General features: G+C 33.3%; 1 protein-coding gene across 2 annotated transcripts in view; it reads right to left on the bottom strand.

Annotated features, from left to right (window-relative positions):
• The window catches only part of LOC118194679 (protein SSUH2 homolog), a 41,873-nt gene extending 16,889 nt beyond the window's left edge, over positions 1–24,984 (bottom strand). The window contains exons 1-6 of one of the 2 annotated variants that reach the window (XM_035365851.2): positions 24,698–24,984; positions 15,664–15,771; positions 10,984–11,037; positions 6,644–6,707; positions 4,534–4,663; positions 4,382–4,442 (exon numbers count right to left, since the gene is read on the bottom strand). In XM_035365851.2, the coding sequence (XP_035221742.1) occupies positions 4,382–4,442; positions 4,534–4,663; positions 6,644–6,707; positions 10,984–11,037; positions 15,664–15,706 (352 nt within the window). In that variant the 5' untranslated portion in view covers positions 15,707–15,771; positions 24,698–24,984. Of the gene's footprint in view, positions 1–4,381; positions 4,443–4,533; positions 4,664–6,643; positions 6,708–10,983; positions 11,038–15,663; positions 15,772–24,536 lie in introns of both variants that reach the window. The other variant, XM_085822638.1, reaches the window with a different exon arrangement.
• Between the last annotated feature and the right edge of the window lie 320 nt (positions 24,985–25,304).

A 25,304-nucleotide genomic window follows, 5' to 3' on the forward strand; every position in this document is an offset into this window, starting at 1 on the left:
TGGGTTTCGTCCCCAATTTATACCTTGAAATTGACGGGCCTTGCGTGCAATGGCTTGTGTCTTAATTTTGAGTTGCTGTAGATGTGGGATCCATGTAAGGCCTTTGTCCCATATTAAGCCTAAATACTTGCGCTCTTTGAAGATTTTTAGATTTTTCTGTTTTAGTTTAATACATGGATTTCTGCTTGGGTTGGTGCTTGGCATGGGAATGATAAGAGCAGTTGATTTGGCAGTGGAGATGGTTAATTTGAGTTCTTGACAGAGAAAGCTGAATTTTTGTAATATTTGAGTGCTTCTGTGTTCCAATTCGTTTCTGGTGCGACCCTGGATTAGGAACGCAACGTCGTCTGCATAGGCAACTAGTTGTGTATGCTGTGGCCAGTTGGTGGAGATGATGCTGTTGAAAGTTAGATTCCAGAGCACTGGGCCGGCGCAAGATCCTTGCGGGAAACCTCTCTCCTGCTGTTTGATGGTTGTCCCGTTGTTGTGTGGGATCAGGAGGAAACGATTCTGGAGGTAACTGTCAAATATGCCATAGATGTTACGGGGGCGTCGAGATGAGCGGAGAGCTTGTTTAATGGCCGGCCACCAGAGGGTGTCAAAGGCACTCTGAAGGTCAATTGAGACAAAGGCCGTGTGAAGCTGTTGTTCTTTGTTGTAGTGGATTATCCGTCGAACTTCCTCCAGAGCATGCAGTGTGGAGAGGCCAGAGCGGAAGCCGAACTGCCTACTGCATAGGATGCGATTGGATTTTTGTCAGTTTTCTTTTACTTTTTAAGTGAAAATAGTTCGATGTGTACATAGATAAAGTCAAGGGTGTGCGCAGTGCCATTTTTGAGCAATTTCTGGGTTTTTTTTTTCTTTTTTTTAAAATGAAAATAGGTCGATGTGTACTTGGATACCGAATATGTGCAATTCTTAAAAACGCGTCAAGCAGTAGGGGATTCTGCCCTTTACCCAAAATTCAGTTGCAGACTTTTCGTCATGGGCAATTCCCAAATTGTTAAATCCATAGGATATCAAAAAAAAAGGATTTAAAAATTAAACTAGTATTTCAATGGCTTCTTAAGAAATATAGAACTATATAAACTTACGCAATCTGAAATCAGCGCGTACACTACATTTGGTGCTCTGTTAAATGGGCGCGTTTGCTAGATTTGGCGCTTTTGCGCATACATTTTCCCTGCAAATTTTTTACGGTCCTCAAAACGGAACAGTACCTCAAATCCTAACGTACTTTAAAAACAACCTTAAAACGCAATCTACAAGTTCAGGGGGGAAAAAAAGAGTTCAGTGAGTTTAATTCAAATGCATTCGACCGGTTTTTAAGTACATTCCTGTTGACCATGAAATTTCCCGCCGAAATTGCGCAAATCATTCCAACGGGCATGTAAAGATCAGATTATTCTTTATTTAGAAAGCTAATCAACAAATACAAGTTACGGATACGGTTAATTTTTGAAGCACTCAAAATGTGCCGTTTTCGAATCGCCATTATTTATTTGCTTTCAACTCACCAGCTACCGAGCAGTAAAGTCGCTGAACAATGGTTATTCTAACCGAAGGTACGAATCACGGCGAACGGGCTGACTACATGGGCGTTTTGGGGATTTTCTTCATGTGTAACGTGTATACGAGCCAGTTTTCATTAGAGGGTCTTCCACGAAGTCATCCCTCTCCTTAGGCAGATAGCCCTCGAGTGCTTTGCCGTAATCAAAATAAACCAAAACTAAATTTATTTGTTTTAAAATACAATCTCATACTGTATTCATTACGCGCATATCAGGATCCTGTAACTTTCCTGTAGAAAATATTTCACTGCATGTTATTCTGTAGAAGACAGGTTCATTCCAAGTTTTAATCAAGTCTTTCATCAAAATGTTAAAAAAAAAAAATCCCGAGGAATAGCTGTTAACTTATATCCTCGTTTACAAAAACTAAAATGACTTATAGACAATTAATTAAGGTAAGATAAATCAGGTGAGGTCCTCAAGCGACCCCTGAACTATTTCGATCTGGGTTCGATTCCAGGCAAACGGGTTGGCTTCATTTAAATTTTCATGGTTTTCTCCACGGGTAGCATAAATACAAGCCAGTTTTTCTTTGAAAGTACAAAAGCATCCCTTCCTTTTAGGAAGAAGGTCAAGCATGCTTTGCCATAATCAACTAAGCCAAACCAAAACGCGAAGATCTTGACAGTGCATTGTGACACCACACTTATCCATTATTGACCCTAAATCACGCCTCTTCTCGAGATATTTTTCCGGAAAGTACGAAAATATTATTTTCAAACTTTATCAAATACACCTTTTAAAAATTAAGACGTAATAGACGTATCAAATAGATAATTATTAAACTAAAACTTCTTCATCACTTCGCGTCATGATTAATATTTTTTAAATAACTTGCCATTTCTGGCATGATTTCGTCTTTGTTGTTTGGTTACTTAATAAATTCGCTGAGAAACGAAGGCAAGTGGATAAAAGTCTTAATAATTTCTCATAAAGCTCAATCCTTTCGGTTACTACATCTATGTATCCTCGATGTAGCTGTGTTTTCTTTAACACCCGTTAAATTCGCATACTTTTCGGCAAAAGAGGACAATAAAAGAAAGGAAACAAAATATAACAAAAACTAATGACAAGAACTGATTATTTAAACTTAAAAAATCTTGCCAAATCATAGAACAAAATGAACATTTTTCCATTCAAAATAAACGAATTCAGATTACCGTAACAAGCATGTTTGTATTCAAAACAATGTACACTGGTGTGGAAAAATTAAGGACGAACTCGAAAAATTAGCATATCAGCTGAACGAAGAGGCAGAGCGGACAGAAAGACCAATCAGGAGATTAAGTAAGGTGATGTACGCTAGCACATGCGCAGATATGCAGGTAGACGTAATGGGGGAGTGTCTGAGTAGTATAAATCATGTTGTCGGTGTAAGATCAGTATTTCTGGCAAAGAGATTGCACGCCGTATAGCAGTTAAAATCACACCGAGTTGCTGCCTCAGCGAGAAATGGCGAATAATCAATCTGTTAGACGACATCTGGATGCTTTTACCCGAGGTCGAATCATTGGGAAGTTGGAGGAAGGCCGCAGTGTGACAAGTGTGGCTGCAGAGTTCGGAATTGCTCACAGCATCGTTTCACGACTTTGGAGACAATTTCAAACTACAGGAACAGCTATCCGAGGGTGTAGTAGTGGTCGTCCACGAGGAACCACACCCGCAGATGACCGGTATATTGCCTTACAGGCCAGAAGAAACAGGCGGCAGACAGCGGGAGAAATCGCTAGACACACGACACAGGCGACTGGACGACCGATATCGCGTTTTACCGTTGCCAGAAGACTGCACGGTGGTGGTCTGTTTGCACGATGCCCTGTACGGTGTGTACCTCTAACGCCTGCCCATCGGAGAAGGCGTTCTCTGTGGTGCCGGGAACACCGGAATCGGAGAGACAATGAATGGGGACGAGTACTCTTTACAGATGAGAGCAGATTCAGTCTGAGTAGCGATTCTCATCGCATACTCATCTGGAGAGAGCGGGGAAGCCGCAATCATCCCTCGAACATCATTGAAAGGGACAGGAATGGAGGTGGCAGTGTTCTCGTTTGGGGAGGCATCATGCTCGGTAGTCGTACATACCTTCACATCTTCGACGCAGGTTCAGTCAACGGGACCCGTTATTGTAACGAGATTCTTCTTCCATATGTGCATCTTTTTAGAGGCGCTATGGATCCGCAGTTCCTTTTCATGGACGACAATGCACCATGTCATCGCACAGTAGCTGCCGAACAGCTCTTAGAGAGTGAGGATATTGAACGTATGGATTGGCTGGCACGATCACCGGATCTCAATCCCATCCAGCATGTATGGGATTTTCTAGGCAAACTCTTGGCAGCTCGTACCTGACCACCAGTAACGATTCCGGAGCTTCGATTGGCGCTGCAAGACGAATGGGCAGTAATGCCTCAACAACTCAGTGACACCCTCATTCTCAGCATGGGCAGACGCTGTGAAACCTGCCTAGCAGTCAGGGGAAATCATATCCTATATTAAAGACCGGATGTTTCTTGCTGGACACCCATCACAGGGATGTTTCGGCCTTCAGTCGCATTGCGCTCCATGCTGCTTTTTCAATAAAGCTTCTTTTTATCCTTCTGATTTCTCTTTTAGTAAGTGTTGCTTACATTACTCATGTCCTTACGTATTGGGGATCTTACGGTATTAAATGTGTTGATTTGGAAAGCTTCTGTACAAAGTATATTGAAAATCCGTCTCGTCCTTAATTTTTGCACACCAGTGTATACTTACTTATCATGCACTTATACTTTAAATGATATTACGTAAGAAATCATTTTAAATACACTTACCTGTATAAGGTGTAGAGCGGAAGGCTGTCACTCTTTTCTCGCCAAATGTCTCTAATATGTACTGAAACAGAAATAATCATTTAACTCTAATATTCTGTACTATTGGCAAAAATTAAAAAATTGCAGAGGAGGTTTTACAGTCAGTAACTTACATGATAGGTGCAACCGTTGGTAATCTCGGTCAGTATCATTTCTCTGATAGCCTTTGACCCATAGCAACAGTTCTCTGCCACATAATTCATACAGGCTTCTTTAATCTCTGGTTCATTGAGTCTATCCATACTGTAGATAAATGCAAAAATTTATTCCACTATTTATCGCTTTTTGACATGCTTACTATGTCATTTGAATATAAAATCTCTGTTACTTGTTGTCATTTGTGAATTTTCTGTTAAAAATTTAATAGATTTACAAGGATTAAATACAAACTAGTGACAACATTCCGACACCGAAAAGATTTACAATCCCTCAGTATAATCGCCCCCATGTTGACCCCCGTCTGAGCACTTGCTGGCACACGTCGTACATCATTAACACGTTCATTTCTGTTGATATCAAACAGAGGCCAAGAGAGATAATGAATTCTATCCCAGTGAATCTTTCATTTTGGCTAAGACATCATAGTTTTACTGATTCATATCTAATCAGTATGGCGTATATTCCAGTCCTCTCATCTCCAGCGTTGCAGGAGCTTTGTGAGAGCTTTCGAATCATAAAACAGCACATTATCAGGGAAGATGAATGAGATTCATCACCTGAGACATCATCTGCGTCCAGCACTTACAAGGAAGAGATGACATTCATTGGTAAAGATCCCATCCTCCTCCATGACAATGCATGGTGTCACAATGGGAAAGCTGTCATGGATCTCCAGTGACGGTGACAATTAAAGGTACTGCAATGCCAACAATATTCATCTCGCATGAATGCGTGTGACTATTATATCTTCTCCAAAATAAAATAATCATTGTGAGGGATGCATTACAACAACACAGAAATGGGTATTCATGCTTTTGAACAGTCCCTGCATAACATCAGCAAAAGTGGACATGAAAGTGGTGGTAAAAGATTTCTAGTGATTTTGCAGAAGATGGTAGATGTTGTAGGCAATGATTGAGAGATTGTATTTATAGAAATGAGCTATTTTTGGAATTATCAAAGCGTTGCTACTATTTTTACCCAAGCCTTGTTGCCAGAATTTCAAACCTCTAGTTCAGAATTTCGTCAATCATCCCAGTAAAAGGGAAGCTATAAAACTTCCGCCCCCCATTTTTTGGGGGGTTGCTGTATCTGCATACTTTGACATCAAGTATAACATCGAATTTTCTATATTTTTCTAAATAGCAAAGAATTTTCATTATTACTAAGGTTATTTTAATCAAATTCCATGCAATAGTAGTGTGTTATATGACGATTTAAGTAGCTCAATTGACTTTTTTGTTAATTTGAATAGAAATTGTTTGACAGATGAATAAAGCTTTATTATTTTAAATTCAAAGTCTCCTCTAAAATTGAACGAATTATTTTAATTTATCATTGTAAAGTTCCTCACTTTGGAATTCTAAGTTAATGTTGGAAGTGAAGAATCTAAGAACTGATAAGCGAATATTCGTTTGAGTTCGGTGACAAGAAACAACAAGATAGGAGGGTAACTAACCCTTTATTATTCCAATAAGATTTAACAAAACTCCGCCTGGGAGTGTACAAGCAAAGCCCGCACTTGGACTTGAACTTAAAAGACTAAGAATTAAACTAAAACTAAGATTAACTAAAGAAGTATAGCCGAAGCTATCAAGGTTCAAATCGAGCTGGCCCCTTAACTTATTTCACTACGAAGCTTAGCAAGGGCCTGAGTACGGCCGAGCGTAATAACAGCTTTGAGAGAGAGAGTGGCCAAAAAGGCCGACGCGCGTAAATCAGAAACTCTGATTCTCTCTGACTCAGTAACTTCGTGGTTTAAATACCGCTCATTAAATATTCAGCAAGATTCCAAAACTACGTTCTGGCCGGAAGTAGTAAGTTGAAGTTAAGAATTTGACAGGGAAGGAACTTTAACTTAAAATTTAACTGTTAATAAAATTAACATAATCCTTACATCCTTAACACATGTAAAATCAGGCTCTATGCCCATCCAAAATAATTTTTCGTGTGTATTTTGATTTATTGATAATTTATATTTAATATTTTTACAATATCACAATGGATTTTGTATAATTAAATTAAGTATAATTAATAGAAGGAAAATTATTAAACATTCAATACTCTGTGACAAGTGTAGGACGCTGAGGTGTCTCCATCACTGGTGCTGACGGAGGCTCTTCATAACCTATAGGAGGAAACAAAAAAGAATTAAATACATACAATTAATAATGTATTAATTAATTGCTAAAATAAATCAATAACATCACAAAATTTATCTTTTCATTCCAACAAGTTTTGATTTTTATTCTGTTTTCAAAAACATTATATATATTAAAAAATAATAAACTACATTAAATCTAATTTAAAATCATTTTAGCTTATTTGCGGGCATCGCCCAAAATTATTCTAAGGGGGGAATATCACCGTAAAAAACGTCATACGAAAACGAACAGAGTATCAGCCTCGCATTTTTGAAATATCGTAGTAGAAAATAAATTTGTTTTTGACAATGAAATTTTGCAGTTTCAAAATAGCGTCAAACAAAATGTTTTGATTAATTATAAATTGGGTATAAAACATTTCAGAAATGCATTTTGTGCATCTATGACATTCTGAATTCTATTAAATGTATTTTCACGACAGTAATATAATTAATTTTAAATATTTTAATTGATATCGAAAATATAAAGTACACTTTTCCTATGCATTATAGATCTAATTGAATGCATATCTCAAAATTACTCATCAATATACTTTAATTTTCCTGTTTCAGTTCTGCCAATATCACCTCTTTTTAGATGAATATTTTTAAAATTTAAATGATTAAAAAATTTTAGGACTTTTTCATTTAAATATGTTTTTAGTATTTTAAGTGGATTTTTATTTCAGAACAGTTTCGAAATGAATTCTTCTCTTCCTAAAAATGAGTTTCCTCGAATGATATTTTCTTTGAGAACTAGGCAACATGATTTCTTTATTTTCGAAAGATAATTTGGAAAAATCTGAGAACCAGGTGTAGGAAATTTTTGAAAACTTTGAGAGATTTGAGATTTCTATTCTCAGATTCATAAAATGTCACTTTTCCCTCTCTTTTGTAATTATTTGTGGAGGTAAAATAAAGTTTAGAAGCTCTGAATGATATATAAAGCTCGAGAAAATTAATTTTGCTCTTCTGCATTGCCCTATCATGTATGTTATGCTCTTTTGCTATATTTCAGGAATTATCTGAATGTCACCAAAAATAATTTTCAAAATTATCGGGTCAGTCCATAAGTTCGTGCGCATTAAGAGTATGCGTGGAATTCACTATGACGCATTTACTAAAACAATACAATTTTGAACCTGTTCAAACTTGTCATTGTTTGACTAACATATTATTCAGTTCATCAACAACTTTCGTAAATATCGAACGCATTTTAGTACCCATAGAAGATTAATATAAATAATCAGTACAAACGTGCTATCGAAAATATATTTTTTATTTTTACATTTTACATTTTTTATTTTTTTATTTTTTTATTTTCGTGTGCTGAATCTGCCAGGTTTGCAGCGATAAAAATTAATAGTGTACATGGTGAACACACTATTAGTGTAAGAACTGCCCAGAAATGGTTTAAAAAATTTTAAATTGGGAAAAGCAGCATTGACGATGAATCCCATTTCAGGACGTTTTGAGCTGTTAGAACCAAATCAAACGATTTATTCTCGATAGACTCAGCTTCGTGAGCTCAGTTTTTTATTCTTATATCTTGGTAAGTTGTGTATTTTTTTGCTTTAAAAAAATGACTGAATTATATTGTTCTTATCTTCCGGTTAATGTTTTTATGCCTTTAGTTAAGTTGCATCAGTTGTGGAAATTTCAACAATTTAAAAGTTGTTTAAGTGCGGCTAAGCCTAATTTTTTTTATCAAAGCAGCCATATTTGTTATCATTTGAGACTTAGGAGAAAACTAAGCTTCGCAACAACAAAGATAACATTTTCTTTTATTATTGCGAATTAAATCATACTTAATCCATTCTGGAATTATCGTTTAAGTTATTAAATTATACCATATATTCACTCAGCATATCGTCCACAACAAATTAAGTCAGTTCCTTCAGTGTGTTTTTGACGAGTGAGACCAAAAGTAAACTTGCAGTTTTGTGCACCGAAAAATCTGTCTTTTTGCCCGCTGTCTGAATTGCTTGTTTTTGCGTAAAAACTTGAATTTTAATTGTAAAAATTGTTTTTTTTTAATTGTTTTAATTGTATTTGGTGTTTTATGTTTTTCTATAGCTTTTAAATTTTAATGTAGATATTTTGAGTTATGTATTTTTGCCTTGTCGCGAAGTGAGAACTAAATTAATTGAATTAGAAATATATCTCCAATGAAATTCTAGGAAATAAGATTAAATAAAATGCAGGAAAAATTGCATATACTTTAATATTCCGTACAAAAGAAAGTCATGTGGTGTACACATCAGGATTTTTTTCCTTTGTTTTGCTATTATTATTGTTTATGTACGTTCTGATAAATATTCATTAAATTAAATTTAAAATTTACTTAAATTTTTTTCTAGTTAAAATTGTTTTAAAATTGAACATTTCTGGCCCGTCAGCAACTTTCAGATCAAGCATTCGGCATGCAATCTGAGTTTGGGATCGCCGCGTTAAAATATAAAAGAGGTTTAGAAACAATAATATACTAGTATCATGTATCGAGCTAACATACTGAAAGCGTTCAATTTATGGAAACTACCCTTAAAGGGAGAGAAAGACTTTATATGCAAAGGTCCAGGGACAGCTTAAATGTTTTTGTGTTTTTATGTGACGTGTTATTCTTTTTAGTATACTAACCTAATTTTCTTTTCTTTCTGTTAAGCTGCTAAATTGATTTTTTTTTGGGGGGGGGACACGGCTGGCTCGCCGGCTCGTGTCGTTTGTTGTTGGAAGGGTTGCGCCCGCTTTTCTTCGTAAGGTTCAACAAACCAGGCGGAAGGGCAGCGCCCGTATAAAACAAAACAAAACTAGTATCATGTAAATTGACTTAATTTATATCAGTTAATAATAAATTTATATCCGTCAATAATTTATTCAAAAAGGCTTTCTCTAGGAATGATAATTGTTTGAGACTTTCCCCAAACTACAGGTTTAAGGTCCCACTTTTAGAGGATCCCAGAATCATTCTGTAATTTCTCATAACCCTGTTCTCTCACCTGAAAATTACGAGTGATCATTTTCGGACTCTGAAAGAACACTGTTTTTAGAACCTCGAGCTCTCTTAATAGGGCCATGACTTTTAGTCAAATTTTTACATTTTTACAAATTTTTACATACATTACAAATACAAGTCAACTAGGAGTGCACACAGCAGTACGCTGAAAAAAACGCTGTGCTTAGTGCACCAAACACTCAATCGAATCGTGATTATCAATCAAAAGTTTTACATTTTATGTTACCAGAAGATTACGAAGCGCTGAAAGAACGCTGTACTTAGAGAGCCTTAGACTTCCAGTTATGTTTTGAATCCAGCTATGTTTAGAAGTCCGTTTTCTTTTCCATTTTATGTAAGTATTAACTAGAAGTGAGCATTGACGGTTACTGAAAGAACGTTGCCATAGAGCTTGTGACCCTTTTAACAGGGTCAAGATTATCAGTCTGTTTTTCTATATTTTATGTAAATGTTAACTACGAATAAGCACTGCATGATGTTGAAAAACGCTGCACTTACAACCTTAACCGAGTTAATTATCAATCAAATTGGTCTGATTTTATCTCGATATTAATGATTGCATATTAACTATATATGCATGAAATTCGATACAGATGTCGTCACTTCCTTAAATATTGACCAATTATCTCAAAATTAGGTACAGAATTATAGGAGATTGTTTCAGATCAGAGAGTGAAACGTTTGGGAAAAATAAAACTTAATGATTGCACTGTTCCATTAAAGTTTAAAAAAAAAGGTAGAAAGCTCATTATGCTTTAATAATTCAAAACTTTAACAGTTTAATACAGGATCAAGACTTTTAAGTAAATGTTAAAATAAACTGCCTGCTAAATACATTTTTTGAACAAAATCAATGCTATTTAAAACTTTATAAATTGTTAGCTATGAAAGAAGAGAAGTTTTTTTTCTGCGATGAATGAGTCTCATATTAGGCAAACTTTACTTATTAGCTTCGCAACTAAGCTCCGAAAAATTACATCTTTCAACTATAGTTTACAAATACAAATAGGCAGTGGTCTTCATTTCATTCTTAGAGCGTAATTTGACATTTTTACATTTAATAAGAGTTTCCTATTTTATTAAATGGACATCGATAAAACTATGAGCATCGCTTTGTTATCTATGACAAAAGCTAGCCTTTTAAAGTTTGCATGTTATAATTAGCATTAGAACACTAGATTGGTTATAATTAGCATTAAATCGGTTATAATGAACACTCAACGGTTATAATCAAAGAACGAAACTTACCTTCATCAGGTTCAAAAGCTTTGTTAATAGAAGGCGCTGAGGGATCATATCCAGCTAGAAAATTATATTACAGTATAGCATATGTATAAGCTTATTTTATTACAAAAAACATCATTTGTCTAATATTAATAATATGTTATAAAGAAAGAAAAATTATTGTTTAAAAAATCCCTAAGGCCAAAATGCAAAGAAAGCATTTAAACATAGCATTAAAAATTAAAGAAAAAAAGCTTTGAGTCGATGGCTGTGGACTCTGATTATTAGCTAAATGTTATTATAAATGCAACGCAAAAACTCTATTTAGTATACAGAGAGGGCGCTATATCATTTTTGCTAAAATTTCAGTTGAAGGTACAAAAAGATCTTCAAACTAGTCCTCAAAAATTCCGTTTTACTCATATATAATACTTATTGAAGAATTAATAATTCCCCTGAATTATCTATTAGTGTTAAGTCAGACCCACTTCATTTTTCAAATTAGTTATTATGCCATACTGAAGGATTAGCAATGGCTAAGGCAGTACTTTTATTGTAGGTAAAAAGACAAAATTCATGAGGCATCTCCTCTGCATTCGAAAAATAGTAGTCGCTTTCTGTATTGCGTCATTTCGACAGTAATCCATGTCATATGACGCTTATATAACATTGATGATGTAAATGGAACTCAAACAATAATAATTTTTAAGCATATTAATTATCCTATCCATATGTGCTGACAGCCAGGATGAATTCAGAGTTCATCCTGAACACAACGCGCTTGCTCTGTAGCTAGAAAGTGACTTGCTGATCTCTTTTGACTGCAAAGCTATCAAAAATGCAAACATTTCGAAATAGGTACGAGTAGTGTGTAAAGTTGTTTGTGGGCGCAATGTGTTTACTGAAAAAAAAAAAACGAATATTATTTATTCGGCTTCGGCTTCCAATTTCCTATTCATTATGAGTCAACATTCTAGGCACTCAAAATTCTTCTTTTTATTACTGATTTAACATTCTATGCTATCAATGCTTCTACATCGTTACATCTACAAAGATTACATTTGAAAGTCAGAATATTATATTGTATTGAATGGCAGCAAACTGATGCATGGAGATAATCAATATTCTATTTGAGGCAGCGGCGACACATTGCTTTCAAATAGCCGAAATTATGGATTAAAACTGAAAACATATTCTTTTACATTTTGCCGTATGGCGACAGTCTGACTCCCTCGAGATATTTCGAACTGTGTTGCCTCTTCTCGCTTTCATATTTATTTTGTTAAACAAAACGTCTTCAAATTTGTATTTGTTTGTGTCTTCAAATTTGTCTTTGAATTTGTACAAAATATGAAACAGGTTAAAAGGGAACACGAAATTCAAAATTCAGGTTTCAAGCTGTCCGTATTCGTTTGGTGCATTTAAAATTCAGTAACTCATGGTGACGTAATTTTTTCACAGTATATACATATTCTTCATTATTTATTTATGCATTTGTTTATTTTTTAATCACAAGTAGCGATGACATTTAGTGGCTAAAATCTAAAAGGTTATTGGGAAAAAAAAAGAAAAAAAACTAACATACTTACATTCCAACCTACTGCAAACAATCCTACCTTTGTGATTGCGGAAAATGGGTAAGTGTGGTTGCCAACACAGAAAGCAAAATAATCAGGACGGAAAGGCTAATTGTAAAGTGGTTAAAGTACTAAATGTTTAAGTAAAGGATTAATTTAAAACTGTTTAAAATGTGAAATTAATAAAAATGTTAATTGGAGAAAGATAATAAAAATAATAAAGCAATTTAAACTTGTAAATACAAATTGTAATATAAAAGGAAATGTGTATTATAAAGGTAAGGAAATGGAAAATACAAAGGTTAGGTAAATAGTCGATAGTTTTCACTCAAACCTGGCTGTGCTGAGTCATAGAAATCAAAATGGGTCCATTTGTTTTAGTAACAGTAATAGATGGGCTGTTATTTGCATATTTGCAAATGCTACACATTCGGTATATCCGATGTTGACCTTCCCTTTCAGGTATAAGTTAATCTCTTCGTAACGTTAAAAAACAGTGTACTTGATGCTAAGTTTAGTAATTAGTGATTTAATTTCAATGTCATTAACTTCGGTGCAGTTAATTTTAATCTTGTTAAAATGGTTTACAATAGTATTGGCAACAGCTTTTATGAAATGTTCAAATTCCAGTTACTAAAATTTAACGAGTTCAGATAGTGTCCAACTAGTTAATAAGTTTAATTCTTTTAGAACTGAATAATTCTAATTTGTCAAATAATCGATTTTTTAAAAATTATACTGAGTTAACTTGTTGCAATTGCAAATTGTTTAAATTTTGTTAAGTCGGGTAAATTTTACTTTTTTCAATTAAGCCCTTAGTTATTAATGTACCTATTACATATGTACTAATAAGTAAAAACGTTTTATCGGATTGAGCTTCAGCTATTTTTCAGAAATATATATTCTTGGATACGTAGGTCTAGATTACAAATGGTTGTGGAGGAATTGGTTTTGTTGGTAAGTTTCATTTTTATTTATAATAGGTTATTAAAACGTGTGCAGTTAAGATATGTGTTGCGATTTTCTATTTTAATAATTTTAATTAAACCAAGAAATATTTTATGAATAGTTAGTAAGCTTTCATAAATTTCATCCCGTGGTAATGTGGTATACAGATTTTCGAAGTCGTAGCAACTAATTCTATGATTGATGTTACTTTTAATGGTTCTAATAACTTTTCAGCTATTATTAACAATCTAATAAAAATTCCGTTTCAGATCCACATCACTAGGCAATGACTAAAGAAATCTTTTCTTTTTAAAATTTTTATCAATATCTATTGCTTCTTTGGCGAATTTTTGTTCCATTGGTTATGAATCGAAATTTAACTGGATTTATATGAAGCTTCAGAAATACTTGTAATTTGGAGAATCTATTAAATTGAAGTTAAGGTGGATTTTTAAGCTTATGGAAAGATTTAGTTTTATTTTCAATGATTTTTCAGTTGCCTTTAGAATTTTTTATATGTGCATTATTAATTAAATTCTTTTCAATAATTCTTGGTAGAAGGCTTTGCAAATAAGACTAAAATTATTGTTAGTTTTATTCTCGGTGGAGAATAATGAATTTGTTCATAATTTCTTGAATCGCATTTTTTAGTTTGTAAAAGTTGATTTTCACTGTAGTAAATTTGATTTAATTAGTGCCTTTCATAATTTTCACAATAATTTTATCCTTGCAAACATATACAGTGCTTTATTCATTCTTAAATCTCCTTTTTTGGAATACTCTTTCTGGTTGCTGTTTTCTAAATCTCTTTAGTGTTATTAAAATAAGATCTTCGAGGTAACACTTCATTAGGGAAACGAAAGTAGTCTGCCGGCGCCAAATCTGATACAAAAGGGTAAGGTGGTTGTGAATGATGACACGTTTTTTAAGAAGGCTAGAAACTACTTGACGAGAATGGAATTGTATTTGAATGTATTGTCGGTAGTAGAAAATAATTTCTGTCATGTTTCTCAGGTCTAGGACACCCTAAATGTTTTTCAAAGGCCTCTCCATTATGTCTCATAAAACGTAGAAGTCATCGTCTGTTCCTCAAGAATAAATTCCTTGTAAATTATTTCTTTCCAAACCAAAAGGTGGAAATCATCAAACTAATTTCTGAAACCGAAGTTTCTCTTGCCATGGTATTAAGCAAATGATTGCCATTTTGTCTTAGAGTTCTAAGCGAAGCACAAAATTTCATCTCCAATCAAAATGTGATTGAAAAAATCGGGATTAATGTCTGCCATTTGGATCGAAACATTTGCTCAGCTTTATCAGTTATGACAGCATATGTTCACTAGATCAAAGCAAAACATTAACTGAATAGAAATGTCTGACCGTAAACAGATTATAATTTAGGAAACGCTAGTTGAAATGTTTTAGTAAACAAATGTTGCCAACTAAAGTTTGAAAGTAAAAGCCGAATAACAATTATTAGAAGTTCGAACGATAGAAATCAGCGTAAAATATTTGCAAAAAATATCAGCATATTTATAAAAAATTAATACTTATTGATGTTGTTTGAATTTAAAATAAAAGTTTGTAAGGTTTGTTGTAACTTGCTAAAATAATTCGTCCTAAAATTATATAGATATACTGCGTATGTTGGACAAATTAAAAAAACATTTAAACAGTATGAAGGAGTATGAATCTTAAGCTCGAAAAGGAGAACTGAATACATCATCAGTAGCTAATCACAATTTTCCGATTAACCCCAATGTTATTTTTTATTGCATTAAAATTATTCAGAAAAGACTTCAGTAGTAAATTGGAATTTTTATAGCCTTCCATATTCAGAAAATGCTATCCCTTTAATATATGTTATTACTTTATAGCAATTTAATTTCTCCCAATGTTTTTCAAAATTTTAATGAGTAAGATTTAATTTTTCGAGTCCTTTTTTTTTTCAAATAGATGGTGTTTCTTTCACTTCTTTTTTGGGGTCGCCTATTCAGTTCAATATTTATTTGCGTATTCGCTTTGCCTCTTCAAAATCCGAAATCAGCAGCGATTGTTGCATCGCTTGCTCTTAAAGAAATTGTTCCTATGTTAGGCATCCAAATTTACCATCGATTATTGCGACACAAACAAGTTTGTGATTGCATCATAAACCACAATACTAACATAACAAGTATTCTACCTGCAACGCTTTCGTAGCTTGGTGGTTTCATCTCATCCATCATTTTGGAAATGTTTGAAAGTGCGGACGTTATGTATTTAATACCAGTTCACTTGCAGGCTTCTTATCCTAATGAAAGAAAAATAGAATTAATAAAACAGATTTTTGTTTACTCTAAATTAATAACTCTGTTGAAAATTATAATTTTTTAGATAATTTTTTTAGTTTCAAAATTACTTACCAAGTTAATTTGATATGGTATTCCACATAATACCTATGTTGCTTTATAGTAGAAAGAAAGGATGGAAGTTTGATTTTTTTTTGCAAGTGAATTGCTTATTAAGTCTTAATTAGTATTCTTACCAGAAAATAGAATTAATTTGAATAGAATTTTGTTTACTTTAAATTAATAACTCTGTTGAAAGTTATAACGTTTTTAGATATATATATATATTTTCCTTTTTTTTAAGTTTCGAAGTATTTATCGGAGAAAATTCATATGGTATGCCACGTAATAGTTTTATAGAATGGTCGGGAGTTTAATACGTTTTCACAATTCAGTTGATTATTAAGTTCTCAATGAAAATTCTTATTATTTAGTATTCTCAATTCTTAGTATAAGAAATAATATAATATTTATGTTTAAGATATTATTGGATAGCTTTTTTTTTTTTTTTTTTTTTCAATTACTGCTTCAGTGTAAACTATTTGCAAAAGGATTTGCTTCAGCAATATATTATCATTCATTGTAAATTAATGATTTAATCTTCTTCGATTTATGTTTTCTTGATGTGGAAGATCACAGAAATTAATAATTAAGTTCCAAAATCAAAACAATTGTTCGGCAATTGTTCTGTAACATTTTCATATAGGATTTAGGATTAAGAAGCTCAAATAAATTCATTAATGAAAGAATGCATGCGAATTAGCTGCGAATTTTTTCAAAACGGAAAGAGTTAAAATTACTGCGTAGAGCTATCGTAGCATAAAGCTTGCTGCGTAGAGCTCTAACTCTTTAGGATGTGGGGAGAAGAGTTTTTCATAGTCTTCTTCATTCTAATTGAATGATATCTGAATATACAAAAAAATAGTAGAATTCCACTTGTCGGTGCATTCCACGGATGAACAGTTTTAGCTTTAGTGCTTAAGTACCAGGCAGAAAAGTACTGTCACAGGCATAGTTCCCTAATTCGCCACCAGATGACAGCACCGTATTTTCATTTTTCAAAAATTAGATTTAGTCTTATATTGCTGAAATGCATGCATTGAAGAACTTCCATTTTTTAACATCAGATACTCACATCTGACTGAGTGGGACGACCCATTTATAATTTTATGGTCCTTATGTGAAGAGGTGGATCGAGTCGTCCTCGTATATGTGACTCACATCTGAGTACGCTGTTTTGTTGCTAATTATAAAGTCTATATATGAATAAACGTGTAACATTATATTTTTTAAATATGAACAGTGTTTTTTGCAATTTGAAATTTAATGAATCTGTTTTCGTGATATTTCTGTAGGTTCTTTGAACATGACACATAAGCAAATATTAAAATTACTCCCAATATTACCACCAGAAAATTAATAATTTAGCAAGCCAGAATAATTATTCAAAATCCATGTATAAGTTATGCTCAATGGTTTGATCTTCGAAGATCGCAAATATGCATTCATACATATTATCTGTTTCATCATACTAATTAAGTTCTCTTATGGAGGTCTCATGGGACTCAAATGGGTATACTCAACTTCAATTAACCGTGGCAATACCGAAAACGCAGTTTCATTAACTCAAGGTTATGGTCACTTTACTTAACCTGTTCCGCCAAACTAAGTTAATGGCACTACAGGGTTAGGAAGTCATCCTAGTCATTGCTAGCAATCTGACGGTTAGGCCGCCTTTCTACATTTTACATTAGTCTTTAGTTTCTTGGATATAATTATTTTCATTCACTTGCTTCATTATCTCTAAGATGCCTTTGTTGCAGTAATAGTCCGTGAACAGTCTATTCAAAGCATACGTGATGTAGTCGGAAGGAAAGAATTGTTGTCGAAGGTGCTCTGTCAGAGGGCAGGAGAGCAGGTAATGAAGTGGGTACGCGTCTTCCCCGTGAAAACCGCAAGAACAGTTGACGTCCCGTCTGAGGAATCGTCTGCAATATGCTGGGAATTTCCCGTGATTGGTACAGGCCTGGAGAAAGATTCGGTTGCATTTGAGCCTCTTGAGAGAAGGTACTGGGAAGATGTTGTAAGTAAATCTTCCTGTCTCTTCTTCTTGCCATCGTGATGACCATGTCTCTTGGAATGTTGCCTTCAGGAGTTTTCTTGCAACTTCTGCGGAAAGAGGAACTTGTCAATTTCTGGTTTGAGAGCTACAGTCTTAGCTAGTTCATCCGCTCGTTCGTCGTTGCCTTTCTGCCCAGTATGTCCTTTTATCCAGTTCGTCTTTAAACGGATGGAAGAGCCTAACGTCAAGAAGATCTCTCTAAGTGCTGCCGTGTGCGGGTGTTTTGGAGGAAAGTAATTCAGCGCATTCAGAACGCTCATGCTATCTGTGGAGAATGAAGTGTGAGCTGCTGGTTGCGTATCTAACCATAGTGCTGCTTCTTTGAGTGCGAAGGACTCACCTAACAGTAGTTAAGAAAACTTTGGAAAGAGAGCTGTTACTGGCAACATTAAGAGCATTAATAATAAACAGTGACAGTCACTGGCATTGATACATTTATTATTTTACATCTTATTAATTTAAACAGAAAACATTTTTACTTTCGTTTTGGAACTGTGATGAGCCTTGATGCGATGAGTCCTTCAATAACTCGCAACCAGAATACAATAGTCGTAGCCAGAATACAAACCAGGGTGGTGCAGACGATCTTTGAATAAAAACGCTAAACTAGGAAGTGGATTCGAATACTTCCTTTGCTTCCCGTTGTCATTAAGAAAGAGATGCGATACTTCTAAAAGACACACTAATTTCATCATCACTAATTTTTCATAAAGCATACAAGAGATGCTACTTTACCCCTCCGAGAGAGGTTATTTACAAAAAGTTGGTCATTTGTCAACTGATAGGTAAGAATGGAGATTTCATGGAGGTAAAAATAAATTCTACCTAATTCTCTATTCTTTAAAACTGGTAAACCGACCGATGGGATAAACTGACAATACTGTTATAGAAAACTCCTGGATTTACAATTAATTACCCGTTATCTTGACACCAGAGGGCAGACCCAGATGTTGGTGAACCAACTGTTGCATGACAATTCGTGGCAAACTTTGAAGTCAAGAAAAGAACTGTCTGTCCAGTTGCTTTTGCATGAAATTGATACTTGACAAAATTCTAAGAAAACAGCAAATTTTTCTTCAGTTTCTATTAAATAATATTTGAAAATAGAAAAAGATAGAGAGTTGTTCGAGAGTTCAAGTACACCTCCGGTAGCCGCTTTTTTCGGATGGCAGTGACTTTTCTTTCACCATAGATGGGGAACTGCTGATATACTTTGTAATCATTTACGAAGTCTCGATGCTTCGTTTACGTTTTATGCGGAATTGTAATAAGGCTGTATATAGAAAATCCTGCAGAAAGGAAAAGAGCCTACCTTCATATTTAATATTTTTCTTGTTATATACGAGACTGCAAACAATGGGAATAAATCTCTACGATACATTAAATTGTTTCCATTATTCAAATTAATTCATTGTGAGACCCTTATAAAAGTCTTAATAAACAGAAACTGGCTCATATTACTGATAAAATGATCAAAAGTATTGATATGATTAGTTTAGTTCTCTTGTTAATAAAAAACAGCAATTATGCATGTGAAGAGTCTAAAAATTAATGAAAATTAATATATATTTGTATATGTTTAATATATGTATAATATATGTTTGTAATATATGTAATATATTGTATAATATATGTTTCCCTAAGCAGCAATAATGCATGATTGTAAAATAGATATTAGAGTCTAGTGATTGTATATGTACGATTTAAAATAATAATTATGTATGACAGAGTAGATATGAGGGGGAAAATTATTGAATTTTATTTATTTGAAATCTTCGTAATCGATAAACAACGCTCACTTTCGTAATCGATGATACAAGTTTGTCTATCGATGGTTGGAGGACAGCCTGTGCCATCCGAAAAAGAAACGAACGTGCACGGTCCACCTCCCTGCACCCCGTTGACTAGGACGTGGAAGCAAATGGTTGTAAAAAACCAGATATAAAAATAATTTGTTGCCAAATTTTTTTTCCTTGAGAATTATTAATAACTACATTGTATTTATCCGCTGAATATAAGTAGCATTTAAATATCAATAATAATTATTAAACATCAAATATTATAAAATACAGTCAAATTCTGTAGCAACCTATTAGTTTAGTTTCATTAAACCCGGCTCATGATGAAACCCTGGATGCAATGAACAAGCTATATGACCCAATCTAATTTCCTACACATTTAATGTGATTTCATAAGGCTACAACGAAATTCCAACGGTCAAAAAATGGATATAAAAAACTTTGTGGATACATCGGCCTGAAAGTTTTTTACATCCTTCAAAGCTTTTTCAGAATTTCTGCAGCTGAAAATTATACCTAAGGCTAAAATCACCCCGTTATCGTTCTTTTATCTTTCTCATTCCCTTACCTTTCTCTGCTATCTAAGCAAAAATAAAATGCGAGATAGGTTTAGCACTCATTTCTTGAAAAGCCCGAACACATTAAAAATGTACCTTAAAGCAGTCGTCGCAAACTGGCGACCTGCGAAGACATTTCAATTATGTATTTTCTGCAAATATGTCTTGCAAAGTTTTCAAGATTTTAGTTATTAAATCCGAATTTATGTTAGTTTCATTCCCAATAAAAGCGAACAATAATGACGTACCAGAAAATGTGTAAATGGTGCTAATTAATTTACAACGTGATATAAATCCTATTCAAAGATTTAAAGATACAGATTTTATTAGCTCTTTTATTCCTACTTGTCAAAAAATAAATAAGATCAGTTACGAATTTTTGCATTAAGAATAATCGCTTTGTTTGAGAAAAAATTATATGTGAATAGCTTTTTCTCGCAGTTGAAAATTAGCAAAAAAATAACTCAATTGACTAATGAGTATCTACAGTCCGTGAGGAAGGTAATTTAAGTGATTTAAGTGATAATTTGATGATGAAGATAGTTTAAGTGATTTCTGCATTTTTGTTTCTGCGTCAAAGAAAAATTTAATAAATAAGAGAAAAGACTAACTTATTACCATTCATTTTCAAGATTTTTTTTGGCCACTTAGTAAATTTTCTCTCAAAGCCTAGGATGCTTTTATAGTTTATTTATTTTGAATTTAAATTAAAGCAAGTTATTTAATGATTGATTACATACGCATTTTATAATTATTTGAAAAATATCAGTCTAAGAATTTAATATTTAACTGTCAGTATATTTGATTTAAAAAGTGTAGCCAACAAAATTGTCTTTTTCTTTATTTAATTTTTTTTTTAAATTCTTGTCCGTCCATTGTTTTCGGATATGCATTTCGTATTCAGGACATCTAAATTAGCCCTACGTTAAGAGATCCTACTGAAGGATATCTTTGTTTTAATGTGTCAATAGCTTTTAGGTTCAGCTCAATACGTAAGGCAAAATACTAGCCCTACGTATTGAGATGAGCCTAAAAGCCATTGACACATTAAAACAAAGAGCTCGAATCATTTCTTTGATTCCATTCGAGTTCTTCTGCTGAGATATCAGACAACAATCTGTTCAAGGGTAGTGCTTATTCATAATTGCAAATGCATATACGAGACGGAAGTATTTAATTCGAAGGCTGGGTCTGAATCATGACTTATATGTGTAAATTTATGTGTGAATGGCATGTAGAACCATTAGGTATTTTTTGAAAGTAGGAGAAATGAAAAAAGGAGCAAGTCCTTCGCCCGAACTCGAACCACGGGCCTCTCGAATACTCGCCGAGCGTGCTGACCACTACACTACGAAGACATGCTAAGAAGGCGAGAGAAATATCTCATAGCCTGAATGTGGGAATTTTTTGTCTAAAATTATTAGCGTGTTGAAACTAAAAAAACAATGTAAAAAATTTAGTAATTGCACTTAATAATAATCGTAATTAACTTTTAATTAATATTACTCTTAATATATTCAGGAAGATGTGCCAATGCTAATGGGATTTATCAATTAATTTTTAAACTGTTTTGAGAGACTGATCCAATTTTTTTCTTATTAGAACGAAAGCAACAATTGAGAAATCAGTATAGCGGGATTTGATTGTACACATTTTTAGAAAAGCTAAATACTTCAGTCGCTACAGAATAACTCTTACTGTAATTAACGCAAAATATTATTAATACTTTGTTTCCATTTTTAAGCATTTCATTCATATGATTCAATATAAGTTCACTTGATTAAGTACGTTAAATCACTATTCAAAGTTCTCTCTCTTAAGCGCACCATGAGCACTTTTTTTCTTTTCTGTTTTTCCCTCTTTCTCTGTATGTGGTAAAATCTAAAATTTGATGTCCTTTCTCCAGATTTATATAGTTCTCCACCTACCGCCGCTAGTATCTCCCATTTCTTGAAATTATTCGCACGCATGTACGGTTCAAATTATAAATAAGTGTCGCATACGGTTACACATAAGGGTCAATTACAGCACCAGTTGTAGATATACAGGAACAAGACCAAAATGTCGCCAAATGGGCGCCAAGTGTGGCGAATTTTGACAATTTCTTGCCAAATTAGCGAGATAGCCATTTACCTCAATGCTAAATAGACTTGCCCCAATAACCTTAACTCTTCGGGAGTTAAAAATGGGAAAAATGGGAGACTTCCCATTTTTCAAGCATTTCATTGTTAACTGTAGTATCTTTTGTATAACATACAGAAGATACTACAATTTCACTAACATTATTTACATATATACAAAATTCGTAAGAATATCTTCTCAGTCTAGAACGCATTACGTTTTATCATTGCTATTTATCTCAATGAGCTTTGAAACTATATTTGGCATTGAAGGTTAACTTGCAAAAGAATGCGAACGTTCGATAATTTAATCAGTAATTTTTATTCTAGGCTACAACGTTTTTTAAACAAAACATTTTTTAAATTTATTATTATTATTATTATCGTGAATAAATATATTTTTAGGAGAAATAAAATTTTTATATATATATAATAAATATTAAAACTTTGAAAGCTAAAAAGAAATTTTTTAAAAGCGTAAAATTATTGCAAGAAAAAAAAAGATGACGGCTTCTTCTTCTACGGCTAAAGTTATTGTTGGTGAGGTTAATAATTACGACAAAACACTCGAAAATTAAATTAAAATAAACAAGTAATAATGTTGCCTTTATTGAGTAAATTTAGATTGCTTTTTCAGGCCTAATCTGCAGTTATTTCATTAGTCAACATCAAAGAATCTTATAGTAACACTTTCTGTCTATCTCGATAATTCGAAAGTTACCCTTTTTCTGTTGTTAGAGTTGAATTTAAGTTTTGAAAGTTAATTTTAAAGCCTTGTAATTCATTTGTATCTTATTATATATAAGACACCTTGGGTAACGGTACAGTTTTCTGTTATTTATCAATTATTGTTAATTGAACGAGAGTTGGTTTGTTCCCCTTGAAAGGTCAACTAATTTCCGATCAATAGCAACAATTACTTGCTTTTAATTTAATTTCTTTTTTCAAGTTTGAAATTTTGTTATTCATGATTTAATTAAAGTCCCCGTAAAACATTTTTAACAATTTACATTCAAGTTACTTTAAAACAATTTTCGCAATTAAGCTTCCTACCTCTGGGTTCACTCTTTTTAGATATTTCTACTAAAATTAATATTAGGAGATAATATAATCAATATTTCTTTAGTATATATGTATATATATATAGAATCACAATTCTTGAAAATTAAACAGTATATACAAAGAGTAAGAAACTTAGAGCCAATTCCACAAAGACCCAAAAGAAGTGAAATTCAAAACCAGAATTTCCTATAAATTTGCAAATTCCCTATAAATATGTAAAATTAACCAAAATTAGAAGAATTAAAAAAATGGGAAATACTAAAACTTAAAAAAATGCAAAACCACAAAACTAAACACAAATATATACAAATACAAACAAAGGAAGAGGAATGCAATGAAATCTGATATAACGGTTATCAAAATGAGTTAGATCTGACTCAATTGAACCCCCCCCCCCTTCCATTGAAAAACATTGCGTTTCTGTTATCCAAGATGACAGAAATTAGCTAATGGACAATTCTACACTTTTAAATTATAACAGTTCACCCGAAAATTCTGAATTTCTCCCTTCTGTAATGTCTGTCTGATAAAACAATTCAGATATTCAACCATTTAATCAATAAAATATTCTTCATGAGTGGAGATATGATATGAGAAACTTTGCCAAAGAAAAAATATTGTTCACCTCCATAAAAAAAACTGGGCTTGGAGAGCGATGCTATATATAAGAAATAGATCATGCTGCTATCCGACCTGCGTTTAGACTTTTAGACGGAATCTTTCTCTAAAATCAAACACAGCACTTTAATTACCCTCAATTTATGCATGAAACAAAAATGATGATGGGAATTGCATATCTCGACAAAAAAAGTTAACAAAAATGACTCTCCTATATGTTTTAAAAGCAAACCAACACTTTATACAAACTAAATACAAAAATATACTGCTCAAGATCAGTTTTTTATATCAGTGTACTAAAATGCAGTATAAACGTTAGCAATAAGATCTCTTACAAATAATAACAACCATAGAACGGTACAGTTTTCTTACAGTTAATTCGCATCACATGATTCAAGAACAAATTATTAAAGTTTAAATTATCTATATCAAAATAATTATATAACTTACTTGCTGATGTATGTTCATGAACGGATGTAAGAGTTGGTCATGAAGAGGTAAACAAATGGCATTGATCAGAAATAAATGAAAACGAAATTATGAAGTTTATGATCATAAACGTGTTTACTGGTAGCAAATTAGTTAAAAAGCAAAAGATTTATTGAAATTACCTTGTTTAACTTTGCGTTTTTGTAAACGCAGCAGTTATTGAACGCCTCTCATTTATCAATTTATTCTCTAGTGCTAAAAAGTTCGATATCAGCTCAAAAAGAGATTATTTCTGACAACACATATGGAGGTAATGATAAGGCACCTGCTATAGCAAGAAAGAGCTGTAAGATGTTTCATTTCAATACGTCTACCTCTCTGCAACACAGGCAGGACAGATCAGTTGACAAAACTTGTCATGAGAAGGGAACGTTCAAAGAATATAGTTTCGTCTTTCTTTCTCAAGACCTGCAATTAGAGAAATGAAAATTAATAATTGAAAACGGGAAATATATATCTCGGATTAAATAGGATTGCGTCACTCTCTTTGCAATGTTTTCTACCTCCTTATCGCGTGCTGTCGTGATGCAACTGGGAAGCAAGTCTGGCTACGAAAGTTTGAAGTTCAAAACCCGGAGAGGGCACTGCACATTTTTCTGATCTCTTGCTCTGGTAGCCCGAACTAAAAGACGGTGGACGATAATCCGCCACTATCAGAGTTTGGGTTTGAGTCTTCGCCTTCCAAAACGCCCTTTAAGTTTGAAAGAATGTAACATATTTTATCCCTGT

The sequence above is a fragment of the Stegodyphus dumicola genome, chromosome 8, assembly GCF_044657685.1.
Source record: "Stegodyphus dumicola isolate Sdum_Otavi_A_Nest chromosome 8, ASM4465768v1".
NCBI lineage: Eukaryota > Metazoa > Arthropoda > Arachnida > Araneae > Eresidae > Stegodyphus > Stegodyphus dumicola.